At 58.1% G+C, this 20,708-nt stretch overlaps 2 protein-coding genes across 8 annotated transcripts in view; both read left to right on the top strand.

Moving 5' to 3' along the window:
• SIK3 (SIK family kinase 3) overlaps positions 1–17,390 on the top strand; it is a 91,596-nt gene extending 74,206 nt beyond the window's left edge. For 4 of the 7 annotated variants that reach the window (XM_072884487.1, XM_072884488.1, XM_072884483.1 and 1 more), the window contains 11 exons: positions 1,959–2,102; positions 5,267–5,417; positions 6,206–6,331; positions 6,646–6,731; positions 7,435–7,544; positions 8,092–8,449; positions 8,782–9,650; positions 13,465–13,628; positions 14,388–14,520; positions 14,885–15,052; positions 15,427–17,390. In XM_072884487.1, the coding sequence (XP_072740588.1) occupies positions 1,959–2,102; positions 5,267–5,417; positions 6,206–6,331; positions 6,646–6,731; positions 7,435–7,544; positions 8,092–8,449; positions 8,782–9,650; positions 13,465–13,628; positions 14,388–14,520; positions 14,885–15,042 (2,299 nt within the window). In that variant the 3' untranslated portion in view covers positions 15,043–15,052; positions 15,427–17,390. The remainder of the gene's footprint in view (positions 1–1,958; positions 2,103–5,266; positions 5,418–6,205; positions 6,332–6,645; positions 6,732–7,434; positions 7,545–8,091; positions 8,450–8,781; positions 9,651–13,464; positions 13,629–14,387; positions 14,521–14,884; positions 15,053–15,426) is intronic. The other 3 variants (XM_072884489.1, XM_072884486.1, XM_072884482.1) reach the window with 2 other exon arrangements.
• A 1,871-nt stretch (positions 17,391–19,261) lies between these two features.
• Positions 19,262–20,631, top strand: APOA1 (apolipoprotein A1). Its single transcript, XM_072884510.1, has 3 exons — positions 19,262–19,312; positions 19,587–19,740; positions 19,819–20,631. The coding sequence occupies exons 1-3, from the start codon at positions 19,270–19,272 to the stop codon at positions 20,414–20,416; spliced, it is 795 nt and encodes a 264-aa protein (XP_072740611.1). The 5' UTR covers positions 19,262–19,269; the 3' UTR covers positions 20,417–20,631.
• Positions 20,632–20,708: the final 77 nt, after the last annotated feature.

Below are 20,708 nucleotides of genomic sequence, written 5' to 3' on the forward strand. Positions count from 1 at the left end.
GCTCTCGACAGTGCTGCCCTTAGTCCTTTCATGCCACATGTTCTTCTGCCACCAGATGACCCAGAAAAAGCCCCATCCAGGTTGTGTGTTAACTTGCTCTCCACCCCCTTATGTTGCAACATGTCAGTAGTCATCAGAGGAGAAGGGTAAATAGCATTAACATCAGGGACAGATGCAAATATTTAGCTTCTCAGAACACTGCTCCGAACACTCTGTATGCAGGCACCAGTGAGCGGTTTTTGTCCTTCTTAATCCGACCTTGAAAACAGAGCATAGTCTTTTCTCTGTTCCAGGGAACAGTCACATCTCCTTTGAGCTTTGGGAAACTTTCTTCCACCCAAAACGCTGTTATAGCTCATGATTGGATTGTTCCCTGGAGGTCTGAAATAAAATGATCTTAGCAAACCACAACTGTAAAGCTCTTTGGGAAACTTTCCCCGTCTGCATCAAATGATTCTTAAACAGCTAATGGCACAGACTTTGGCAAGTTACCACAACGCTGAGCACTCTTCATTCTGTTAACTTGCTGTCTTCTGCTTAAGTGGCTTCAGCAGCTAGCAAAGAGAGGCTGGGTTTGGAGAAGGCAACAACTTTATTGCTTGCTGCTCTTCTGTGCTTCACCAGTTGAAGTTGCAGGGAGCCTTAGCAGGGGAGAAGAGTGAAGGTGAGACTTGCCCGTTAGCAGCCCTGGTGTTGCCGGCCAAGTGATCTTTGTCACAGTTACCACAGCTGCCTCGTTGCTGCTGGTTCACAAGAGTGGAAATAGTTCATAAGTGGGCGTTCATCCCGCCTGGCCTTGAGTGGGTAAAGTGCTAGCCCCCCTGCTTGGCACAAGCCAGGGCACCCTGGGTAGGCGCTTGGTTCGTTATCGCTTCTGGCCCTGTGCCCCCAGCTGCTCTGAGCACCCCAGCAGCCAGTAGCTAGCAGTTCAGGGCAGCAGCCGTCGGAGCTGTGTGGCCCTTCGGCACATCCTCGCCAAAGCAGAGGCTCCTGGTTTTGCCCTGCGCGCTCCCCCAGCCTTTAGAGGGTTTGCAAAAGGACGGAAGTCTCTTAGTTCCAGCGCAGAGGGTGCTTTAGTTTAAGCTGCTGCCCCCGGGCTCTGGTGCAAGAGGCAAGCCCAGCCTTAGCGCTGGGAGCTGTGGCTCCAGAGGAAGGGACCCTCTCGCCGCTCGATTTCCCTCGCTGGCTTTGCCCTGCGCGTCGCTGGGCGATTTCCGACTCCCCGGGGAGCGGAGCAGGGACTAGATGGCGCAGTCGGCCCGGGCTGGGCACCAGCCCTTCCTCGGCCCAGCGCCCTTCCTCCTGCTCCTCGAGCAGCCGGAGGCTCTACCCGCCCGTAATCTCCGGTGGGGTGGCCCTCCTGCACCCTTCCCCTGCTGTGACAAGCTGGCCGCTGCTCATGGCTGGGCCCGGGGCGCCCCAGGGTAGGTCTGAAGTGCAAAGGCCATCCTGCAAGGCCACAGCTGAGCAGCAGCTCTGCTCTGCGCCCGTTCTCTGGCCAGCTCTTGCTCGGATTATCTGTGAGTCGTCTCTTGGCTCCGTGCATGCAGCAGACTTCCCCGTGGCTCAGTGGGGCCTTGGGAGAGGGAGGCAGACCTGCTGTAGTGGAGTGAATCCACGCTGAGGGCAGGCAGTCACCTGGGTATTCCCGAAGGGATATACCAGCATTCCCCTTGAGATGAAACGTGGCTTTCCTGCTGGGAAGAGCAAATGGCTACTCTTTCCTTCTGAGGCTGGCAGTAGCACGCAAGCAGCCGAAACTACACTTGTCCCCTAAGCACTGAAGACCCAGTGATGTGACGGGCATGGGCGGTGTGTCCATGGCGTGCTCCTGCCCGGTTGGTTCTGAGCACTGCAGCAAGCATTCTTCCTTCCCGTTTACTCTGGATTATCTAACGCTCCCTGTTTTTGGAGTACTCCCATCAGTCTCTTATAAAATGTGCTCCTGCTTGTTGCAGATACTTGGCAAATAGGTCAAAAAGGCACACTCTGGCAATGACCAACCCTACAGCTGAAATCCCTCCAGACTTGCAGAGGCAGCTAGGACAGCAGTCCTTCCGACCCCGGGCTTGGGCTCCACACCTGGTACCCGATCAGCACCGGTGAGTAATGGCACCGGCCGTTCGGGCAGCTTTGCGCCAGGAAACCTGCTCAGATGTCGTCTGGAATGGAGCACTGAGGACATCCCGCTTGGCAGGGAGGGGTGAGGAGGAGGAGGAGGAACAAGTACAAAGAGCAGACCCACAGAGCAGAGGGTGTCTGACCGCGCTGGGGACGCTGGAGTTCTGCGCTGGCGCGGGCTCCGTGCCTGCAGATGCAAGCAACGCAGCGGCAGGAATCAGCTGGCTCTTCCCCTCCAGTCCCCTTTTTGTGGCTGGAGGCGATTTGCCAGAATGGCCGCTGTCACCTGAGGGTCGAGAATAAGCTATTCATTTTAGAGGACAGCTTTTCTCTCTTGTCGTGGTAGGTGTCAGGCTAGCAGTAGATAGCAGATTTTCTACAGAACGTTATTGGAGGCAGATGCGGGCAAAAGACTGCACCGAGAGTCATCTACGCCAGAGCTCAAAAACCTCACTGTTCTGCACCAGAGTTGTGTGTTTTGACTGCAAGTTCTCTTTGCAAAGCTCCTCAAGAGTCATTTTATTTCTGATCTGAACCCCCGATGGGAATGATGTGGGGAAAGGAAGCTGGGGTGGGAAGAAAAAAAAAAAATAAAAAAAATCACAATGTCTGGGAAAGAGGGAACCTCTGCAGATTGGGTCTGAACACACTCAAAATGTGTGGGTGGGGCGCTCCGGATGGAGAGAGGTGTTAATTTGACACAGAGGCCTTGCCGCAGCAGCGCACCAGAGATGCTAATGCCACCGAGGGAGCTTAAAAACCGGTGCTCTGAACCTCTCCGTGCTGAGAGTGCAAACCAGCTGCAAACTGCAGAGTTTGCTGCCTGTTGGTCTCGACTGTTGAGAAAGCAGTCGCCTGCCAGGCTAGACTGGTGCTCGTGTTCCAGCTTTCAGCCAGCTCACACTGGCAAGCTTGACAAAGCGCTTTTTATTGTAGCCAGATACCTGCTGAGCTGAGCACTGATGTAATCAGCAGAGACAGGTGAACTCTGAGCAGACTGAGACAGTGCTAGTGCCACGCTGGAACTCCAGAAAACCAAGATAAGCACCTCTATACCCTGAAGTTACTCCCTCACAGAGGTGCCTGGGGGATGGGAAGAGCAGGAGGGGAAAGATTTCTAGGGTCACAGCTTGATAGGAGGAGGAGTGCAGCTTGCAAAACAACCAGAATGTGCTGTGTCCTGCTTTAAGGATTGCTTCAAGTCGTAAAGGTAAGCCGGGTCCCTCACGCACTGCAGGAATTGATTTTTTTTTTCTTTTTTTTCTTTTTTAAACAAGACTGTTAAAACACACTTCCCCTGTAAATATGTTGTGTCACCTCTGCCTCTTGGCTCTGGAGTCCTGAGGCTGTTGCATCACGAACAGGGTGGTATCTGCTCATTCCACCCTCGGTGTCATAACGCGCTGTGAGCCTGCCTCACGTTTTACCTGCGAAATCACGGACACTTCATCTGACCGTGGCCCAAACAGATTGCCCCATGTTGTGTCCAAGACACATAGGGCACAGAAACCATTAGCCGTCTTGTGTCACCACATAAATAGACCTCCGTTATTGAATGGCAGGTGGGTTTTATTTTAGCACTTAACATATTTTAAGCCATCTTCTTACGTAGCACCCGTTTTTGGTCACGGTAACTTGGTATCTGAAAGCGGAATTGAAGTACAACAATTGTACAAGGCAGTACAGTTGTTCTGCCTTGGCCACACGGGTTTGGGAGCCTCAGCGTAGTTTCATCTGTAGCTTCTGCTTTCCGTCAGTACAACAGGAAAGCAAATGGATCACGATAACGGGTGGGATGGCATCAAAAGGCAGGGGCACGGCTCTGTCCTTGGAAGAAAGTTGTGTGTCATCTGTAGAAACTGAAGTACCTCCTGCCGAGGCAGACCAAGCGACAGGAACTGAACCCAGCATGCTGGAAATGGTCCAGCATCAGTCACCTTCTGATAAGGGAGGTGACTGTCTCTCCAGGAGAAATAGCTTCACTTCTTGGAAGAGGCTTCAGTAGAGAGCCACGTTCCGAGTAGCCGTGGCAGTAACGTGCCTGCAGTAACGCAGCTCAGGGCCACACCAGTGTGCAGCCAGGTGGGCTCCTGTTGGGTTTAGTGCCAGGAGGTGCTGTAAAGACCGCATCTCCATGACCTTCTCGCAAAGGCCACAGTCGGAGCTTGTACCATTAAGTATTGTTTGCTGGGTTTTATAGATTGCATTTGGACAGAAACCACCAGGGCAGGCAGAGAAACCTGATTCTGTTGGTTGTGAGGCACGTTGTGACGTGTGTGTGGAAAGTTAGCTTTGCTAATGAGAGTACGGGTTGCACCTGATGGCAGGGCAGGAGCTTAGCGCTTGGCTTTGATGATGGGGAGCCCCAACTCTGGGAGAAAACAGCGCCTGAAAAAAAATCTGGCTCCCTCTGATGGTGAAGAAGAAACCTCATTGTGAAGGGAGAGTGCTCGTAGTTCCTTGGGCAGAGTTGCCTCGATACTGGCTATGTCTGCTTTTCAAAGGTACCCGTTCTGATTGCCCAGTGCCAAGCATCCAGGCTACTGGGAGACTCTGGATGTGAAGTGACAGCTTGGTTAATGCAGTAGAAAGATTTCCCCTACTGTACAGAGTTACGTCCCTGCCCTCTTTTTTTAATTCGGTGCATCTCTAAGCACGGATGCCAGCCCCCCTTCTTCCTCAGAGGCTGCAGAACACGTCAGGCTCCTTTCTCCACGTGCCCCTCCTGTTTTCCTCAGGCATCAGATGTAGTCAGGGGCCCTGGGGAGCTGCAAGGCTCAGGAAGTGGCTGCTGAAGAGGTGAATTTACATTTTTAGGATGCTGAATGGTTTCTGTAAACCTTTTTCATCTGAGGGATAGGTGCATCTGTATGGATGGACAGTGAGTTGCTGCCCATCTGGAATCTGCTTTGTGGCTGAGTCGTCTCCAACCTTAAAACACATTTGTCTGCCCAGGCACCAAGGATACTTGGTAATCCTGTTTCCTGTTCACAGTGATGATGGCACTTTATGTCTTGATCTAAAACATGATTTATTCGGGGTGAGTGGGCAGGTAGAACTTAGCATGGCTGGTGTAAATTAAATGTCTCTGTACCGGAGTTTGTTTTTTAGCTGGTATCACTAACCCACTTCCCCATGTGTTCAGTTCTATTTACAAGGACTCAAATACTCTGCACCTCCCCACCGAACGCTTCTCCCCGGTTCGGCGCTTCTCTGATGGTGCTGCCAGCATCCAGGCTTTCAAAGCCCACCTGGAGAAGATGGGCAATAACAGTAGCATCAAACAGCTTCAGCAGGTAAGAGAGGGGCGGGGGGCCTCGGAAGAGCCTCTGCAAGGGCTTTTTATTGTCTCAGCCTTGCTGCTTCAGGAAGCAAAGGGTGAAATCTTTACCGCTAATGGCTGTGGACACGCAGTGGCTTTCCAGCCGAGGAGCTGTTCCCCTCTGCCTATCTGCAGCAGCCCTGCTGAATGTGCTCTAAACGTATGTGCTGTTCACCTGCAAGCTGGGAACGTTGGGGGCTTCCACCCCCCTCTTTCTGGGGAGCAAACCACGTGCCGTGCCCCCGCCTGGGCTGTTCTGCCTGCCCTCGTGGGTCCTGCTGCCACTGTCAGACTGCGGCTGCTGTGGCAGCAAAGTTTTGGGGCTGTTCCAGGGCGTCCTGGGAAAAGGGCAGTTCCTACTGCCAGAGTTTGGAGTGCGTCGTATGCTGTTGCCGATGCAGCCGGCGCACGTCTTATGGATGGCTCGAGTGGGGTTTGGCCCCAGGAGAGGACCTTCACCTTGCAACATGGTAGAAATACGAGATGCTCTCTTCACCCTGCAGTTACCATTACTAGGGCTTTGTGCTTGCGTTTTTAAGGGAACGCAACGGTACCAGCTTTGTGTCACGTGCATCCATTTCTTTTCTGTTGTCTAAGGCTTGGGCTAGCTGTGTTATTACACACGTGATTCTGTCAAATTAAATGGATTAGGCTTTCTTTACTGGCGTTTTCAGACGGGTAGGCTGTGGAAAGTGCCTTTTTGCACAGCAAGCGTGCCGTGCACAAAAAGGTCACTTAGAGGCTGTGTTGGATTCGTTACAGGAGTGTGAGCAGCTTCAGAAGATGTATGGTGGGCACATGGACGAGAGGACGCTGGAGAAGACACAGCAGCAGCACATGTTGTACCAGCAGGAGCAGCACCATCAGATCCTTCATCAGCAGATTCAGGTACTGGAGCCTGAGGCAGACCTTCTGAAGTCTTAGCTGTGTTCTCCTGCATTGCTGCAGATACAGCTACTGAGCAGGTCCCGGTGGGACTGAGGAGAGCAGGTTGCTCGGCTTGCTGTAATGAGGGGCAAGCCTGAAGGACTTCAGCAGCGATGTTTGCACAGCTGCTGCGATAGCCAGAGCCACAGTCAGGGGTCGGGTATTTGGTGAATCTGGATATGTCCTATTTCACCAATCAGTGTTTTCTAAATTTACTAGTTGAGACATTATTGATTGCAAACACTTCTTGTTTTTTTTTCTGGTGCCTGGTTCAGGACTGTATCCGGCCACCCCAGCCATCTCCACCCTTGCAAGCTCCATGTGAAAACCAGCCAGCTCTGCTCACTCACCAGCTTCAGAGGTAAAGAAATTGCTTTAGCAAAGCTCTGGGGAATGCGTTTTACTCTTACTCAAGCCCAGGGGTGAGCTAACGCGCTTAGGAGAGTCCGGGGCCGAGTTGGAAGTGTATAAAGTTAGAATGACATCGCCAGTTCCCAGGTGAATGTTGCCTGGTCCTTTTAGCTGGGTTCTGTCTGAAGGACTTTTAGAAGTAGAGAAACACGATTCAAAGGTGCAAATCTGCTTTGAACAGATGATTGGCAGTTCTGCCGTTTGACCGGCTTGAAAATGCGTTCCCTTCAGCGGCCGGTTTCTCTCATGCTTTCTGCTCAGAGCTGCTGCTGGACGTCTCGCACCTTTTCAGGCTTTTCAGGCTTAGGTAACCGTCCTTGGCTTCAGCCCCCTGGCTTGTAGATGAGGCAGGCTGAAATGCGGGAAAGGAGAACAGAAGGTTTCTCACCGGCCACAGTGAGTCAGGAGGCGAGCCTGCGGTGTCCTTGTCCCCGGGTTTCTGTTGTAGCCACCGGGTTATGCTCGCTACCTGCGTGACTTCGGCAAGTCAGGTGGCTCTCAGAAGAGAAGCCAAGCTGTAAAGAGCTTGGGATCCCAAACAAGGGCTTTATTTAAAACAAGAGAAGCGCGGCATTTGGCGTCAGCTCTCACAGTTGAAAAGGCATCTTAATGAGGAGCAGGCATGATGAAAAGGTGCTTGTTTCCCTGCACAGGTTACGGATTCAGCCATCCAGCCCGCCCCCGAACCACCCTAATAACCATCTCTTCAGGCAACCAAACAGCAGCCCACCTCCTGTGAGCAGCAGCGTGCTCCAGCCCCACGGTAAGCGCTGACAGTTTACCGAGCCATCTGCGCTCCTCTGGGCGGGCCACTTGGCAGAACCGTATGGTCCTATCAAACCTCCGGGGAAAACAGTGCGTGGGGGTGCCGGGGGCTTCGGTTCCCCCCTGCGGCCTAGTCCTTGCGCGGTTTGCTGATGATGTAAAAGATTCTCCATCTGGCAGCGAGGGCTGGTGTTATCGAGAGCTTGCGAGGAGCTGCCAGCTGGAATGTGCTGTTGGGTTTCTTGTCATAAGATCCTTACTTATCGCTCCTGGGGGTGGGGAGGAAGGGCTGATATTCTCGGGTTTATGCAAATCACTGTCAACTCTGCTTTGTTTCTCTTTCTGTGCAAGGGGCTCTAGCTGTGACCTTTGCACGCTGGCGCAGCGTGACGGAGCGGTCGGGAGTAGCGCTCCTCGCCACCCGCAGACCCGTACTGGGACTCCCAGTGCGGCCCAGAAGAGCGGCAGCTCCTGCGCGGGGCACATCTCGCTCCCGAGCCCTGCCGCAGGCCGGCGCGGGTGCTGAGGGTCTTTGTTCCTTGTAGGTGCCGCCTCCCAGTCCCAGTTCCAAGGGATGCCGTCCCACAACACAATCTTCCCACAGTCCGGTAACTGTTCCCCTCCCCCAAACATGGGGCTGACGTGCCTGGGCCTGCAGCAGCAGTCGCAGCCTCAGCAGGTCACTATCCAAGTGCAGGAGCCCGGCGACATGGTCAGCAACAACCTCCTGCAAGGGGCCTCTGTGGCCGGGCAGGGCATGTCCTCCCACGCGCGGGGCATGCCCATCAGCCCCAGCGCCAACCAGATCCAGATGCAGCACCGCGCCAACCTGATGGCCTCCCTCACCTACGGCCACAGGCAGCTGTCCAAGCAGCTCAGTGCCGACAGCGCCGAGTCGCACAGGTAAGGCCCCCGGCCGCCTCTGCACCGCTTCCCCGAGCTGGGAGTAGGGAGGAAGAAGTGGGGGCAGACGTCGGGCTGAGGCGTGGTTTCCTCGCCAGCCGGGGCTGCCCTGCGCTGGTTTCAGGGAGCGAGCTGTCTCCCTGCCCCTGGGCAGCGGTTCCCGAGCCCGGTCGGGGCTCTGGGAGTCTGCAGGGCTGCTGTATCGCGCGGCTTAGGGAGCACCTCCTGCCCAGAAGCAGCTCTATCTGCCTCCTGACCGGGGAAGGTGCAGCCCGGCATGCCGAGCCGGAGCCGCTGCAGAGCGGTCACTTGTTCTTTTCTGTTCTTCGCAGTCTGAACGTGAACAGGTATCCCCCCGCCAACTACGACCAGGTGCACTTACACCCCCACCTGTTCCCAGAGCAGCCTCGCGTTTCCCCCAGCAACTACAGCCCATCGGGAGGAGTTGGGTTTCCTGCAGCTCAGCAGGCTCTGAAAGTCCCGCAGCTTGACCAGTATCCCAGTTTCCCTCAAAATGCACATCAGCAACAGCAGCACTACACTGCATCGGCACTACAGCAAGCACTGTTGTCCCCAACGCCTCCCGACTACAGCCGACACCAGCAGGTACCGCACATCCTCCAGGGACTGCTTTCTCCCCGGCACTCGCTCACGGGGCACACGGACATGCGGCTGCCCCAGGCAGAATTTGCACAGCTCATCAAACGGCGGCAGCAGCAGCAGCAAGAATTTCAAGAGTTGTTCAGGCATATGAGTCAAGGGGATGCTGGGAATATGGGCAGCAGCGTGGGACAGAACCTCTCGGAGCGCCAGTCGTTGTCTTTGCCTTATCAGAGCGCTGACACGTACCACCCACAGAACAGCCCCCAGCATCTCTTAAAAATCAGGGCGCAAGAATGTATCCAGCAGGTACCTGCGTCAGTGCCGCCGCACGGATACGTACACCAGCCAGCCCTGTTCCATTCGGAGAGCATGGAGGAGGACTGCGCGTGCGAGGGTGCCAGGGACAGCTTTCCAGACAGTAAGAGTTCAAACACATTGACCAAAGGTTGCCACGAGACCCCTCTGCTTGTAAATGCAGGAGGGCACGGGGACCCAGAATCTTTGCTAGGAACTGCTAATCACGCGCAGGAGTTGGGGACGCACCAATACAGACATCAGCCCGCTGCTGGATTCAGTAGGAATAAGGTGCCCAGCAGAGGTAAGGCTTCCTGCTGCTCGCGTAGACGAAACGCTCTTCCGTGCTGGCTGCGTGCCGCTTGCCTTCCTGCCGGAGGACACCGTCTCTACCCAGCACGGCGAGGGTTTCGTGACATATTTTGCATAGCACGGAATTACCTAGATTCTTTCTGGCTTTTGTGGCCTGAAGTGAATTGCAGGCATAGTCTCTCTAATAAACAGTGTTAAATAAGAAGGGGACCCGACCGGCTGATTCTCTTTGGAATTTGACCTACTTCTGCAGGCAGGTAAAGGCCAGGTCCCAGAATACTGCCATCTTTTCAGGGGTGCTGCGTGCTGGTGACATATTTATTCGTGTTGGTGATGTTGCCCATCCTGTGTAAGCGACGGGCTAGAAACAGTTAAGTTACTAGCGTAGCCCCAGCGGCAGCGGTGTATCCCTTCTCCTGGGAACGGGCCCCTGAGTCCTGGCATTGCTGAAGCTTCCACAAAGGTGCACCGTAGGAGTGGTGGTAAATGTCTCGCGGCTAAGGCCGCCTTGCAGCAGCTCCTCTGGCGCTTTGGGAAGCAGCAGCGAGACTCTAGCCCCGCTTGAACTAGAAGGGGTTGATTCTGAAGAAAGCGAGTTTAAACTTGCCATTAGCGTCCGAAGACCTTTTCTGCTAGTTGGAAGCAGTTGCGCCTTTGCTCCTTGGTGGCTGCATTGGCAGGGGTGCACTGTAAGAGAAATTCCTGCCTGAGCTGTGATCGTAGGCCTTCTCTGTATGAAAAACACCATCCTAGCCCCTTGCTAAGAGGGCTTTGAGGAGAGGCTTTCCAGGCTGAGCTGGCTGGATCAGTATGCGCTGCAGGACTGAGCTGCGCTGGTCTGAAGCCATCAGCTTGCCCTTGGCACAGGGGACCCTGTTGCAGAGGAGCAGTGTCCAGGGCGCAGGAGGCACGGCTTTGTTTGGGGACACAGCGCGGGTTTGTTGGGAAAGTACTGGGTTGGAACAGACTGGCTCAGAGGGCAGAGCGGGCATGCCAAGCCCTGGCCCCTCGGAGCGCGAGCGGGGGGTAGGGACAAGGCACGGCTTTTCTGAAGTCGTCTTAAATTTTGGAGTACCGATGTGTTTGCTCTGGGACCTCAATTTCCCTGCAGTGCTTGAAGCACGAAAGGGGAGAATAGCCCCAGGTTGAGCGGAGGCTGGAAGCTCTGGAGGTGCGTTTTGTACCGAATCATGAGTTTGCATCGTAATACCGTAGACTGTTAGATGAACCACAAGATTTAACGAAGTCAGAAGCTGAATTTCTGCCCCCGTACTGATGGTGCTAGAACCGGTTACACAAGGGAAAAGGACTTTAGACTACAAGACTTTGTAAATGAGTAAAAGCAAGTAAATGTTTACAAATAGTGTTGTGTAAGCCCTTCTGACAGGGCTGTTTGGAGGGTTCACGTAGTAAACTATGTCCTGAGATGCAACTGCTCGCACTTCTTTCCTCCTGGCTTCAATAACCCACTTGGAATCAGGCCTGTGCCGCTTTGGTTCCACACAGAGTCGACATCTAAGCTGCCTAGGTACCCTTACCTACGATTACATCCTACAAAACCTCTGCGTACGCGCCGCTGGCGCTTCGCTCGCTCGCGCGTAGTGCAGCTCCGGCGTTCCCAAGCGCGCTGTGCACAAGCACCGAGGGGTGACCCAGGGAGACTCGCCCCGGCCAAGCGTGGCTCCTTCTCCCCGAGCGCTGGTGCCGACGTCTGGGCTTTCTCAGCCCCATCCCTGGGTTTTCCCATTATTTTCCCTATACTGTGTTACGAGGCCACAGCTTCTCTTGAGACGGGGGGTATTTTCTCTTCTGCCCCGGGTCACCAAGTGTGTTTTCCCTAGAGCGGGGTGTAACTTTGCAGTGGCTCGGGAGTATCTGTGCCTTCCAACGGAGCGTGTAGACCCTGATCAAAAAGCCCTGGCTTCTCTGTTGAGCATCTGCCGGAGATGGCAGCCGGAGACCGTGAGAGTGTCGACCAAATCTGCGTTTAGGATGTCACTAAACCGCCTTTGAAGGGCTCTGCTCCAGTTTTGCTCCAGCCTAGCCATCGCAGGGCTGGGAACGCTGCCCATGGGAAACCTGCCTTGCCTCGGCACTGAAGGAGCTGCGCTGGCGGCGGTGGCCCTGCCCGGGGTGCCAGTGTCACATGCCGTGCCGACACAAAGGCCGCCTGGCAGAGGAGCCCCGTCCCCCATGGATGTGGGGATGAAAGGCTTTCCTGCTGCTGGAGCCGGGTTGGGGCAGGGAAAGGAGCGTGAATTCAGGCCGTCCTGCCCCTGCGGCCTGAGCTGCATCCCCAGAGGTGCTGTGCTGGCAGGGGGAAGCGTGGGGTTGTCTTTGGGGTCAGGGCTATTCCAGGTCAGGAGGACTTGTCCCACCGTGCCTCGGCACCTGCAGCGCAGGGGCTGGTGCAGGGGGCTCGCTGCTGGGCCTGGCTGCGGGCGCGCTTCGGCATCGGGGCTGTTTGTGGAGCTGGAGAAGCAGGCTGCCGGCCCGAACAACTGTTCCCACAGTTGGAGCGGCGTCCCGAGCAGTGTGTGGGTGGCACTGCTCCGCCAACATCTGTTACCTCATGTTTTCCTTCTTGTTTTTCCGGGAAAGCTGACTGTTAACCGCACGTAACCCCACGGTTGTGCAAAGGAAGGGGGAGGCCGGCTGTATCTCCGACTGCCCTGGGACAGGGTTCCTGCAGGACTGCCGTGTCTCCGAGGAAGGGCGGGCATGGGGAGCGGTGCGCTCGCGTGCCCGGGAGCGGCGTGGAGAGCTCAGGTGGCAGGCTGTGCCTGGGATGGGGTCTCGTTCGGGTCCGGGTAACTTTACGGACAGGTCTCTTTGGGGAGCATCTTTCTGGCATCTCACAGTTGCAGTCCCGGCCAGGAGGTGTGGTGTCCCGGCACAGCAGGAGATTGCTTCCCGCTGGCCAAAGCCCCGTGAAAGCTGATAGCTCTGGCCGGGGGATCTACCTGCAGCTGTGTCATTTCAGGGCAGCTCCCCAGTGCTCGTGGCCGCGTCCGCGTGTTTGTGCTCCGCAGGACTACTCGCCGAGAGCGAGCTGTTTACGTGCATCGGATCCAATGATAGGCTTCTCCATACCTCAGGACTTTATTCAAAACATCGTGTACTTGATGACGAGAGGTTTTGCTTGATAGGAATGTTAGCCTTTACCCTCGGTCATAAGAGCTTGCAGTGCAGATGGACTTTGCCAGGCAGAACACTCATGTAGTCCTACGGCCAGACTGTAGGAGGGCAGGGAGAAGTCATCTGATAAAAGCGAACATCCTGGCCAACTCTTCCAGCGAGATTATGTTGCTTACAGTTGCCAAGGGGCCCTGCTAGAACATCCCGTGTTGGAGGCCGGGGAGATGCTTCTCCCTCCGCTCTTGTGTAATGATGTGGGCAATGGAGGGAGGAGGGCGAGCTTGGGCTCGAGGGGAAGGCAGCAGTGCTGGGAGGCAGTCGGAAAGGGTCCGGTTCCTGTGCTGTGGTGCTCCTCTCCCTCCAGTTTCAGGCTGCTTCTGTAGACCTGATCAGAGGCAGCTAGCACGGAGATCTTTGGGGATCTCGGTGCTGGAGGGAGAAGCCTGCCCGAGTGCCATCTGGGGCAGCCCTGGTGCTGCATCACTTCAACAAGAGCAGCCGGGGGTCCCTTTCCCCCCGGCCAGCAGCACGCTGGTGCGTGTGTGTGTTCATGAGCGTGTGTTCATGCCGTCGCGTCTCGGACCCGCAGTTTTGCGGTGGCGCGCGTCTGAGAGCTGCGGGTTCCTTGTACTAATCTGTCGTTTTTCTGTCTTGTCTGGTTTTTCAAGAGTCCATCGTAGGGAACTGTATGGACAGGAGTTCCCCCGGCCAGGCGATGCAGGTGCCTGACCACAACGGACTGGGCTACCCTGTGCGACCCGCCTCCAGCGAGCACCCGCGGCCCAGGACCCTGCAGAGACATCACACCATTCAGAACAGTGATGATGCCTACGTAGGTTTGAAGAGGCCCGTGCAGGGCTTAAGGCAGCGCAGAGCTTCCGTGCTGCGTGCGGGTTATGTACGAGGTGTCATATGGGAAAGGCAGCACCCCGCTCTGCGGGGCTGCTGGGAATGAAAAGCCGTGGGGACGCTTCAGTTAGTACGTCCTGCTTGCTCAACGCTGAAAGCATTTTAGCAGAGACCAGTACGGAAGTGCTCCTCCTTCGCTCATGGTTTGCCCCAGGGCTGGCTGCTGTAGCCACGGCATCTCTTCTTCTTCCCCCGAGGTCCTTCTGATGGAGCAGTCTGGGCTGCCCCAGGCCTGGCTCTGGCCCCGGAGGGCTTTGCAGACACAGCAAGCCCAGCTTTCGGTTCTGCAGTGCTGCTGAACGGGCTGGCCGTGGCAGCCCAGACCTTGACTGAGAGCAGAGGGCGGCTGCTCCGCTTCCCCTGCGTTTTGGCCCACCGGGAACTGTCCTGCCCAAAGCTTGATGCGGTCTTTGCTACAGCTCCCTTCGGCTATAAATGAGAAGGGCTCTTCCCTAGTTAGTTCAGCGCAGGCCTGGAAGGGGCTTGGACTGCCCAGTCCATTCTTGTGCTGAGGGGACATCGGCTGCGCCTAAGCTGTGCCCGAGGTACAGTTTTTGCTCGTACTTAGAAACCCTCGCTGAAGGCTTGCAGAAGCTCCCCGGGCAGCCTGTCGGAGAGCTGGGGGAGCAGCAGAGTGCCTCGTCCCCACCCCCCTTTGACTTGTGTCCTGCTGTCTCCGCAGGTGCAGTTAGATAACTTGCCTGGAATGAGTTTAATGGCAGGAAAAGCACTAAGCTCTGCTCGGATGTCTGATGCCGTCCTCAGCCAGTCGTCGCTGATGGCCAGTCAGCAGCTGCGCGACAGGGAGAGCGAGGGTAAGGACCTGGCCGAGCTGCAGAGGCATGGCACGGGGGGCTGGGCCAGGAACCCGGAGGACCAGCTTGCAGTCTGTGCTGCAAAGCCACCTCTCCTCCGGTGAGCAGTGCCCGCAGGGATCGGGCAGGTTCACGGGCTGCCGGGGAGCGCGTGCGGATGGAGGGCGGCTCCTCGGGTGCTGCTGTCGGTCGGAGCCCGGGCTGGCGGGAGCAGCGATCTAGGCTTCCTGGAGAAACACGGGGCAGCCCTGCCTGCGATGCGACCCTTTAGGCCATGGCAGCCTGCTGGCCTGATCGCCACGCTGGAGCTGTAACGCCTTGGTGCTCCTTGTGCAAACTCTGACGTTGCTCTTTGACCTTACAGAATGCGGGGAGAGTTTGGAAGGTCAAGAGCATCCCAACCTAGGTGATGGCAGCCAGCATCTAAACACCTCCTGTTACCCATCGACATGTATTACAGACGTCCTACTGAGCTACAAGCACCCGGAGGTGCCCTTTGGGATGGAGCAGGCAGGGGTGTAACCAGGAGGGAGTGAGTATTCAAGGGCCCTTCTCTTTCCAGCTGCCCGCCTGGGGTTGCCTCGACGGCAGACCCAAAGGCTTGTTGGCCCGACTTCCGCGTGCGTCTCCTTCCTTGTCCCCTTGCTCTGAGGGCAGAGGCTGGGGGAGAGACCATCAGGTCTGAGCTTCCGCGCCGGTGGCTGGCTGCTGTCCCCCGGTTCGTTCAGGGGCAGCACCCCTCCTTCCAGGCCTTGGCGGCTCTTCCGGAGCCCGGTGGCATCGGCAGGGTCTCCCTCCTGGGGTGTAGCTTGCGGGTCTGGGCTGGGCGCGCGGTGGAGGGCTGTGGCAGCAGAATTGCCGTTCTCCGGTGTCTCCTAACGTCTCCGCTTCTTCTCTCGCTTGCAGGTTTGACGTACAGCTTTGAAACGAAAAGGTCCGTTTTAAACCAACAGTATCTAGCAGCATTGCGCCAAATTGCCGTAGTATTTCTGACTAACTGGAATACCATGGCCCCTTTCCTCATAATCAGTTCATCCAGTGTGTTGTTCCTTTGGTTTCTTTAATTTTTGCCATATTTGCCTGTAACTCCAGCTATCACAGAAATAACCAGAGAACCTGAGTCCTACACGTCGGCAGAGGATTCGCGGAGCCTGAGCACTGAGTCTGGTTTGGAGGGCTTGTACTGACCAGGGCCCGGGGGCCGCTCCGGCCCTCCGCCCGCCTCCGCTCCCGCACAGCGAGCGGATGGGACTGAGCCTCCCTGGAGCCCGCCCCGGCGGGGAAAGGAGCAGGCGGGAGCGGAGCGGGGTCCGATCGGTGGGATCCCTCGGGAGCCGCTCCCGGAGGCCGTGCTGTCCTTCCACTCTGTAACCCTTTGCACTGGGGAGGGGCCCAGCGTGACCCGAGCCTGGCAGCGCTGGCGGAGGGGCGAGGACGGTGCCAGCCCGGCCGCGGCCCTTCCCCTGCCCCGGCAGCAGATCGCCTGTCCCACCCGGGGCTCGGCCGGCCGGCGGGGAACACCCACCCCTGGTGCAATACGCTTCTTGTCTCATCTTTGTCTGCTTGTGTTCCTTCTCTCCGTTTGTCGGTGTGCTGAAAGGATCACCTCTTCCCTGCCCCCCTCTAACCTGTTCTGTTCAAAGCCGCAGACGACTTGGGGTTTTTTTCTTTTTCCTGGCTTAACGTAGGGAAGGCAGATTTTTCTTTGTTTTCTTAGCTTCCCCTCCTGATCACGTAGGAATTGTTTTTTGATAAATGTTGTTTTATTATTATTGTTATTAATAAAAGGCAAAAGGAATTTCTGTTTGAGAGAAATTTTTAACTAGATTCTGTTCTATATGAATTGTGACTTGCACCTTTTGTTCAAAGTATTTTATTTCTTTTAATGACATTGTACTCGTGACTTGGTTTTCTCTCTCGTGCCAGTGGCGACAGTGGTATTCTCCTTTATACAGTTCAGACGTGCATAGATCTCTTCTTTGTCCTTCTTTCCACCCTTTCCTCGACGGATAGAGCGTGAAGCCCCCCCCAGCCGGGGCTCGGGAGCACTTGGTGTCATCCATTGCCTTTGGGACTTTACAAGCTACAGCTCAAATTCTTCGTATTGACACTTTTCTGGAATATTTTTTAAAAAAGGAAAAATCGACCCAGCCCTCCTGAATTTGCACAGAAGGAAGTGTGAAACCAGCACGGCAGAGGTGACTTTGCTATCCTTACCCCTGCCTCGTCCCGGCCTCCCCCTTCTCCCCTGCCCCGGGAAAAAGAACGCTGACCGGCTGTGCGATCCCGAAAACCCGAGAGGAAAGAAACTCTGCAGCCGCCGAGCGGCATCGCCCGGGCCGCTGCTTCTGCCGGCCTCCCGGGGCCACGCGGCCTTGCCGGGGCACCGCCGCACCGGAAACCGTCCCTTTCCTCGCCCGGCGCCTGCGGGCTCGGGGGGACGCGGGGAGCCAGGCGGGGCTTGCCGGCCCTGAGCGGGAAACACTGAAAGCCTTTCGCTCTGTACCTTTGGTTTGTGTTCCTTTTGTTTACATGACACTGTATTTCTGGGAGAGTCGATGGCCACCCTACAGCAAGCATCCGAAACAGCAGGGACTCGCTTAACCGTGCCATTTCGCAGTATCACACTTTTTTTTATCATTGCTTTGTATTGTAGTAATCAATACGCGCAGTATATGTTGAATGTATATTAATATACTTTGCTATTATTTCTGTTTTTTGGAAATGTCAGAAGTATTTTTTTCTTCCTCATTTATGTTGGACTAAAAAAGTTTCAGTAAATCTTCAGTCCATTTTTTGTGGGTCACTTGCAACTAGTCAATTAGTTGGACAGTGGGATCATGACAAATAAAACCATGATTACGACCTTCCCTGGTCTCCTGTTTGCCTTGTTGCTCAACGCCGGCTGCGGAGGCAGAGCAGCCTGGGTGGCCGGGGGCGAAAGCTCAAGGTGCGGCAGCGCGGCCGCGCTCGCTCCCGGCCCGCTCCGGAGCCGCCCTGTCCTCGATCCGTCCCCGGAGCTGTCGCCTCCTCTGCGGAGGCACGGCCGCCGTGGTGCCGCCGGCCCGGCAGCCCGGTCTCTGCCGGGGAGAGAGGGTCCCCGAGCCCTTCTCCAGCTCTGCCCACCCGCGCCTGACACAGCTGGGTGTTGCGTGCCTCGACTTCACCCAGCTCCTCCTTACCCCTTGCGAGGTCGGGAGCGCTGCTGCTTTCTTCCCTGCCCCGTTTCTTGCCTCTGGGAGCCCGGCCTGAGCCCCGAGGGGCCCTGGGCGCCCGCCTGGGCCGGCCGGGAGTGCTGCCGAGCTCCCTGCCTGCCCTCCGCCATCCCCGCGGGAGGCTGCAGCGGTGAACCGGCTGCCTCAGCTGCTTTCCCTGGCCCTCTGTGGGCAGGGAGATGCGGTGTTGCAGATCAAACCCACCTCGTCGAGCGTGTCCTTCCGAGGCCGGGCTTTCCCAGCAGCGGGGCAGCTCTGGGGGGGAACGCGTGAGGCTGGGGAGGAGAGGCGAGGGAAGGGAGCTGTGCCTCCGGCCTGCTGCGGCACCGCAGGGGACGGGGACGCCAAAGCAGCGCCCAGCGAGCCGGCCTGGGCTTGGGGCTGCGGAGAGCCGGTGCTGCTGTGACGCAGGGGGCATTGCTCCTCTCGCAGCGGGCAGCTTCCCCGCGGCATTCACCAGCCCCTCCTGCTGCCTGCGCGCTCCCCTGCGGCGCTGTCGGGGGGACGTGCCCCCTTTCTCCCCTGGCCCCTCTTGCCGGGCGGCTTCACCCGGGCTCAGCCCCGGGCGCCCGGTTCCTGCGGGTCCCTGGCCTGGCGGCAGCGGGACAGGGCAGCGCCTTGGTTTGGCCGCAGAGCTGCTGCGGGGGAGTTTCGGGGTGGCCGTGCCGGGGTGCTGCGGCCAGGCCGGTGTCTGCTCCGGGCCGAGCCTTTGCTTTGCTGCCCGGGTCCCCAGGGAGGGCTGGCATGAGCGTGCGTGGGGGCACAGCTCCCGGGGGCTCTGCGTCGGGGATGCGCCGGGAAAAGGGGGTGACGTGAGCGGCGTGAGTCTCACCGGCCGAGGGAAGGACGGGGCTGAGACCCACGGCGGTGGCGAGCGGAGGATGAGGGGTCTGGGTACGGCAGGCCAAATCCCTGCGGGTGTAAACCTTGTCCCCGGGCTGCCGGCCAATCCCCGGGGGCTGCCGAGAGGCCCCGGCGAGGCCGCAGCGGCGAGCAGGAATCTGGGTCACGGGGAGCGTAAACAGGCTCCTTGGCCAGCGAGCCGCGTCCCGCGGGGAGCTCCTGTTTGCTCGCCGCCCCTGCCAAGCCAGCGCTCCTCGGCGCTGGCCCACGCGCACGATCCTTGAACTCTACGCGCCACATCGCCCGCACCGGGGAGCAATTTCTTGGGCTGCAGCGCTGGCTTATCTCCGGCAGGAACTGCCCCCTCCGGCATAAATAGCGGCGGTGGGGAAGCGGCCGGCTCAGACGGGACGACCGGCAGCACGGCGGCATCAGGAGAGAGCTGGTAAGAGCCCGGGCTGCTGGAGGGGCTCCCGAGCCCCCGCAGAGCCGCAGGGACCAGAGTCCGGCTGCTCCTGGGATCGGCGGCACGGGCGGGGAGGCAGCACCGGTGACCATCCCGCAGGCTTCGCCCACGGCACCAGCGGGGACCCCTCGCGCCGGGGTGGGGTCTCAGTTCCCGCGGGGGCTGGCTGCGCCCGGGGCTCCCCGCACCCAACTCTCTTGCTCTGCCCCCAGGTTCAGCGCGAAGATGAGAGCCGTGGTGGTGGCCCTCGCCCTGCTCTGCCTGACAGGTAGGTCCAAACGGGGCTGGGGCTGGGGCGGCGGCCGCTGCAAATCCCTGCGGGACGGAGCAGGACGGGGCAGCCGAGCCCGACGCGAGCGCTGCTGGAAGCGCCTGGCTTCCAAAGCACTTTCCAAGTCGGGCTGCAGCCGAGCGGCTCCCTGGTCCCCTCCCGAGCCGGGCAGGTCCCCGGGGCAGCGATGGGCAGGGCGGCAGGGCTGGAGCTGTCCCCGCCACGCTCCCGCCGGGCAGTCTGTCCTGAGCGCGCCGGGCTCTTCCCGCAGGCACCCAGGCCCGCTCCTTCTGGCAGCACGATGAACCCCAGCAGCCCCTGGAGCGCCTCCGGGACCTGGTGGACGTGTACCTGGAGACGGTGAAGACCAGCGGCAGGGATGCCATCGCCCAGCTGGAGTCCTCCGCCGTGGGCAAGCAGCTGGAGTAAGTGGGGGGCGCGTGGCGGGGAGCCGGCGGGGGGTTCCCCGGGCGCCGGGCGTGACCTCCCTCCACTCCCCGCAGCCTGAAGCTGACCAGCAGCCTGGACACGCTGGCCGCAGCCATCACCAAGCTGCGGGAGGACATGGCCCCCTACTACAAGGAGGTGCGGGAGATGTGGCTGAAGGACACGGAGGCCCTGCGCCAGGAGCTGACCAAGGACCTGGAAGACGTGAAGGAGAAGATCCGGCCCCTCCTGGACCAGTTCACTGCCAAGTGGACGGAGGAGCTGGAGCAGTACCGCCAGCGCCTGGCGCCCGTGGCCCAGGAGCTGAAGGAGCTGACCAAGCAGAAGATGGAGCTGATACACGAGAAGCTGACCCCGGTGGCCGAGGAGGCGCGGGACCGCCTGCGCGGGCACGTGGAGGAGCTGCGCAATAACCTGGCACCCTACAGCGACGAGCTGCGGCAGAAGCTGAGCCAGAAGCTGGAGGAGATCCGGGAGAAGGGCATCCCCCAGGCTGCCGAGTACCAGGCCAAGGTGGTGGAGCACCTCAGGAACCTGCGCGAGAAGATGACGCCCCTGATGCAGGACTTCAAGGAGCGCCTCACCCCCTTCGCCGAGAACATCAAGACCCACTTCATCACCTTGCTGGACGAAATCCAGAAGACCGTGGCCTGAGCTGCCGGCCGGCGCGGCCAGGGACTGACCCCGGCCCCGCTCCCGCAGCCGCCCCGGGGCTGCTCCCTGCCCTGCACGGGGTGCTTCCCCCCGGGGGGGGCTCTGGGGACGGGCTGCGGGAGCCCCGGGCCAGCCCAGCCCCGGGGCGTCCTCCCCGGGGAGCCCCCTCCTCCCCTCCTGCTGCCTCCCCTCCCCGAACCGGCGTCGGTCTCAGCTTTGCCTTCCTTTTGTCAAATAAACACGACTTAAGTTATTGGAGCTCACTCAGTCTTTGCAGTGGATGCTGGAGGGG

The sequence above is a fragment of the Ciconia boyciana genome, chromosome 20 (assembly GCF_034638445.1).
Source record: "Ciconia boyciana chromosome 20, ASM3463844v1, whole genome shotgun sequence".
Taxonomy (NCBI): domain Eukaryota; kingdom Metazoa; phylum Chordata; class Aves; order Ciconiiformes; family Ciconiidae; genus Ciconia; species Ciconia boyciana.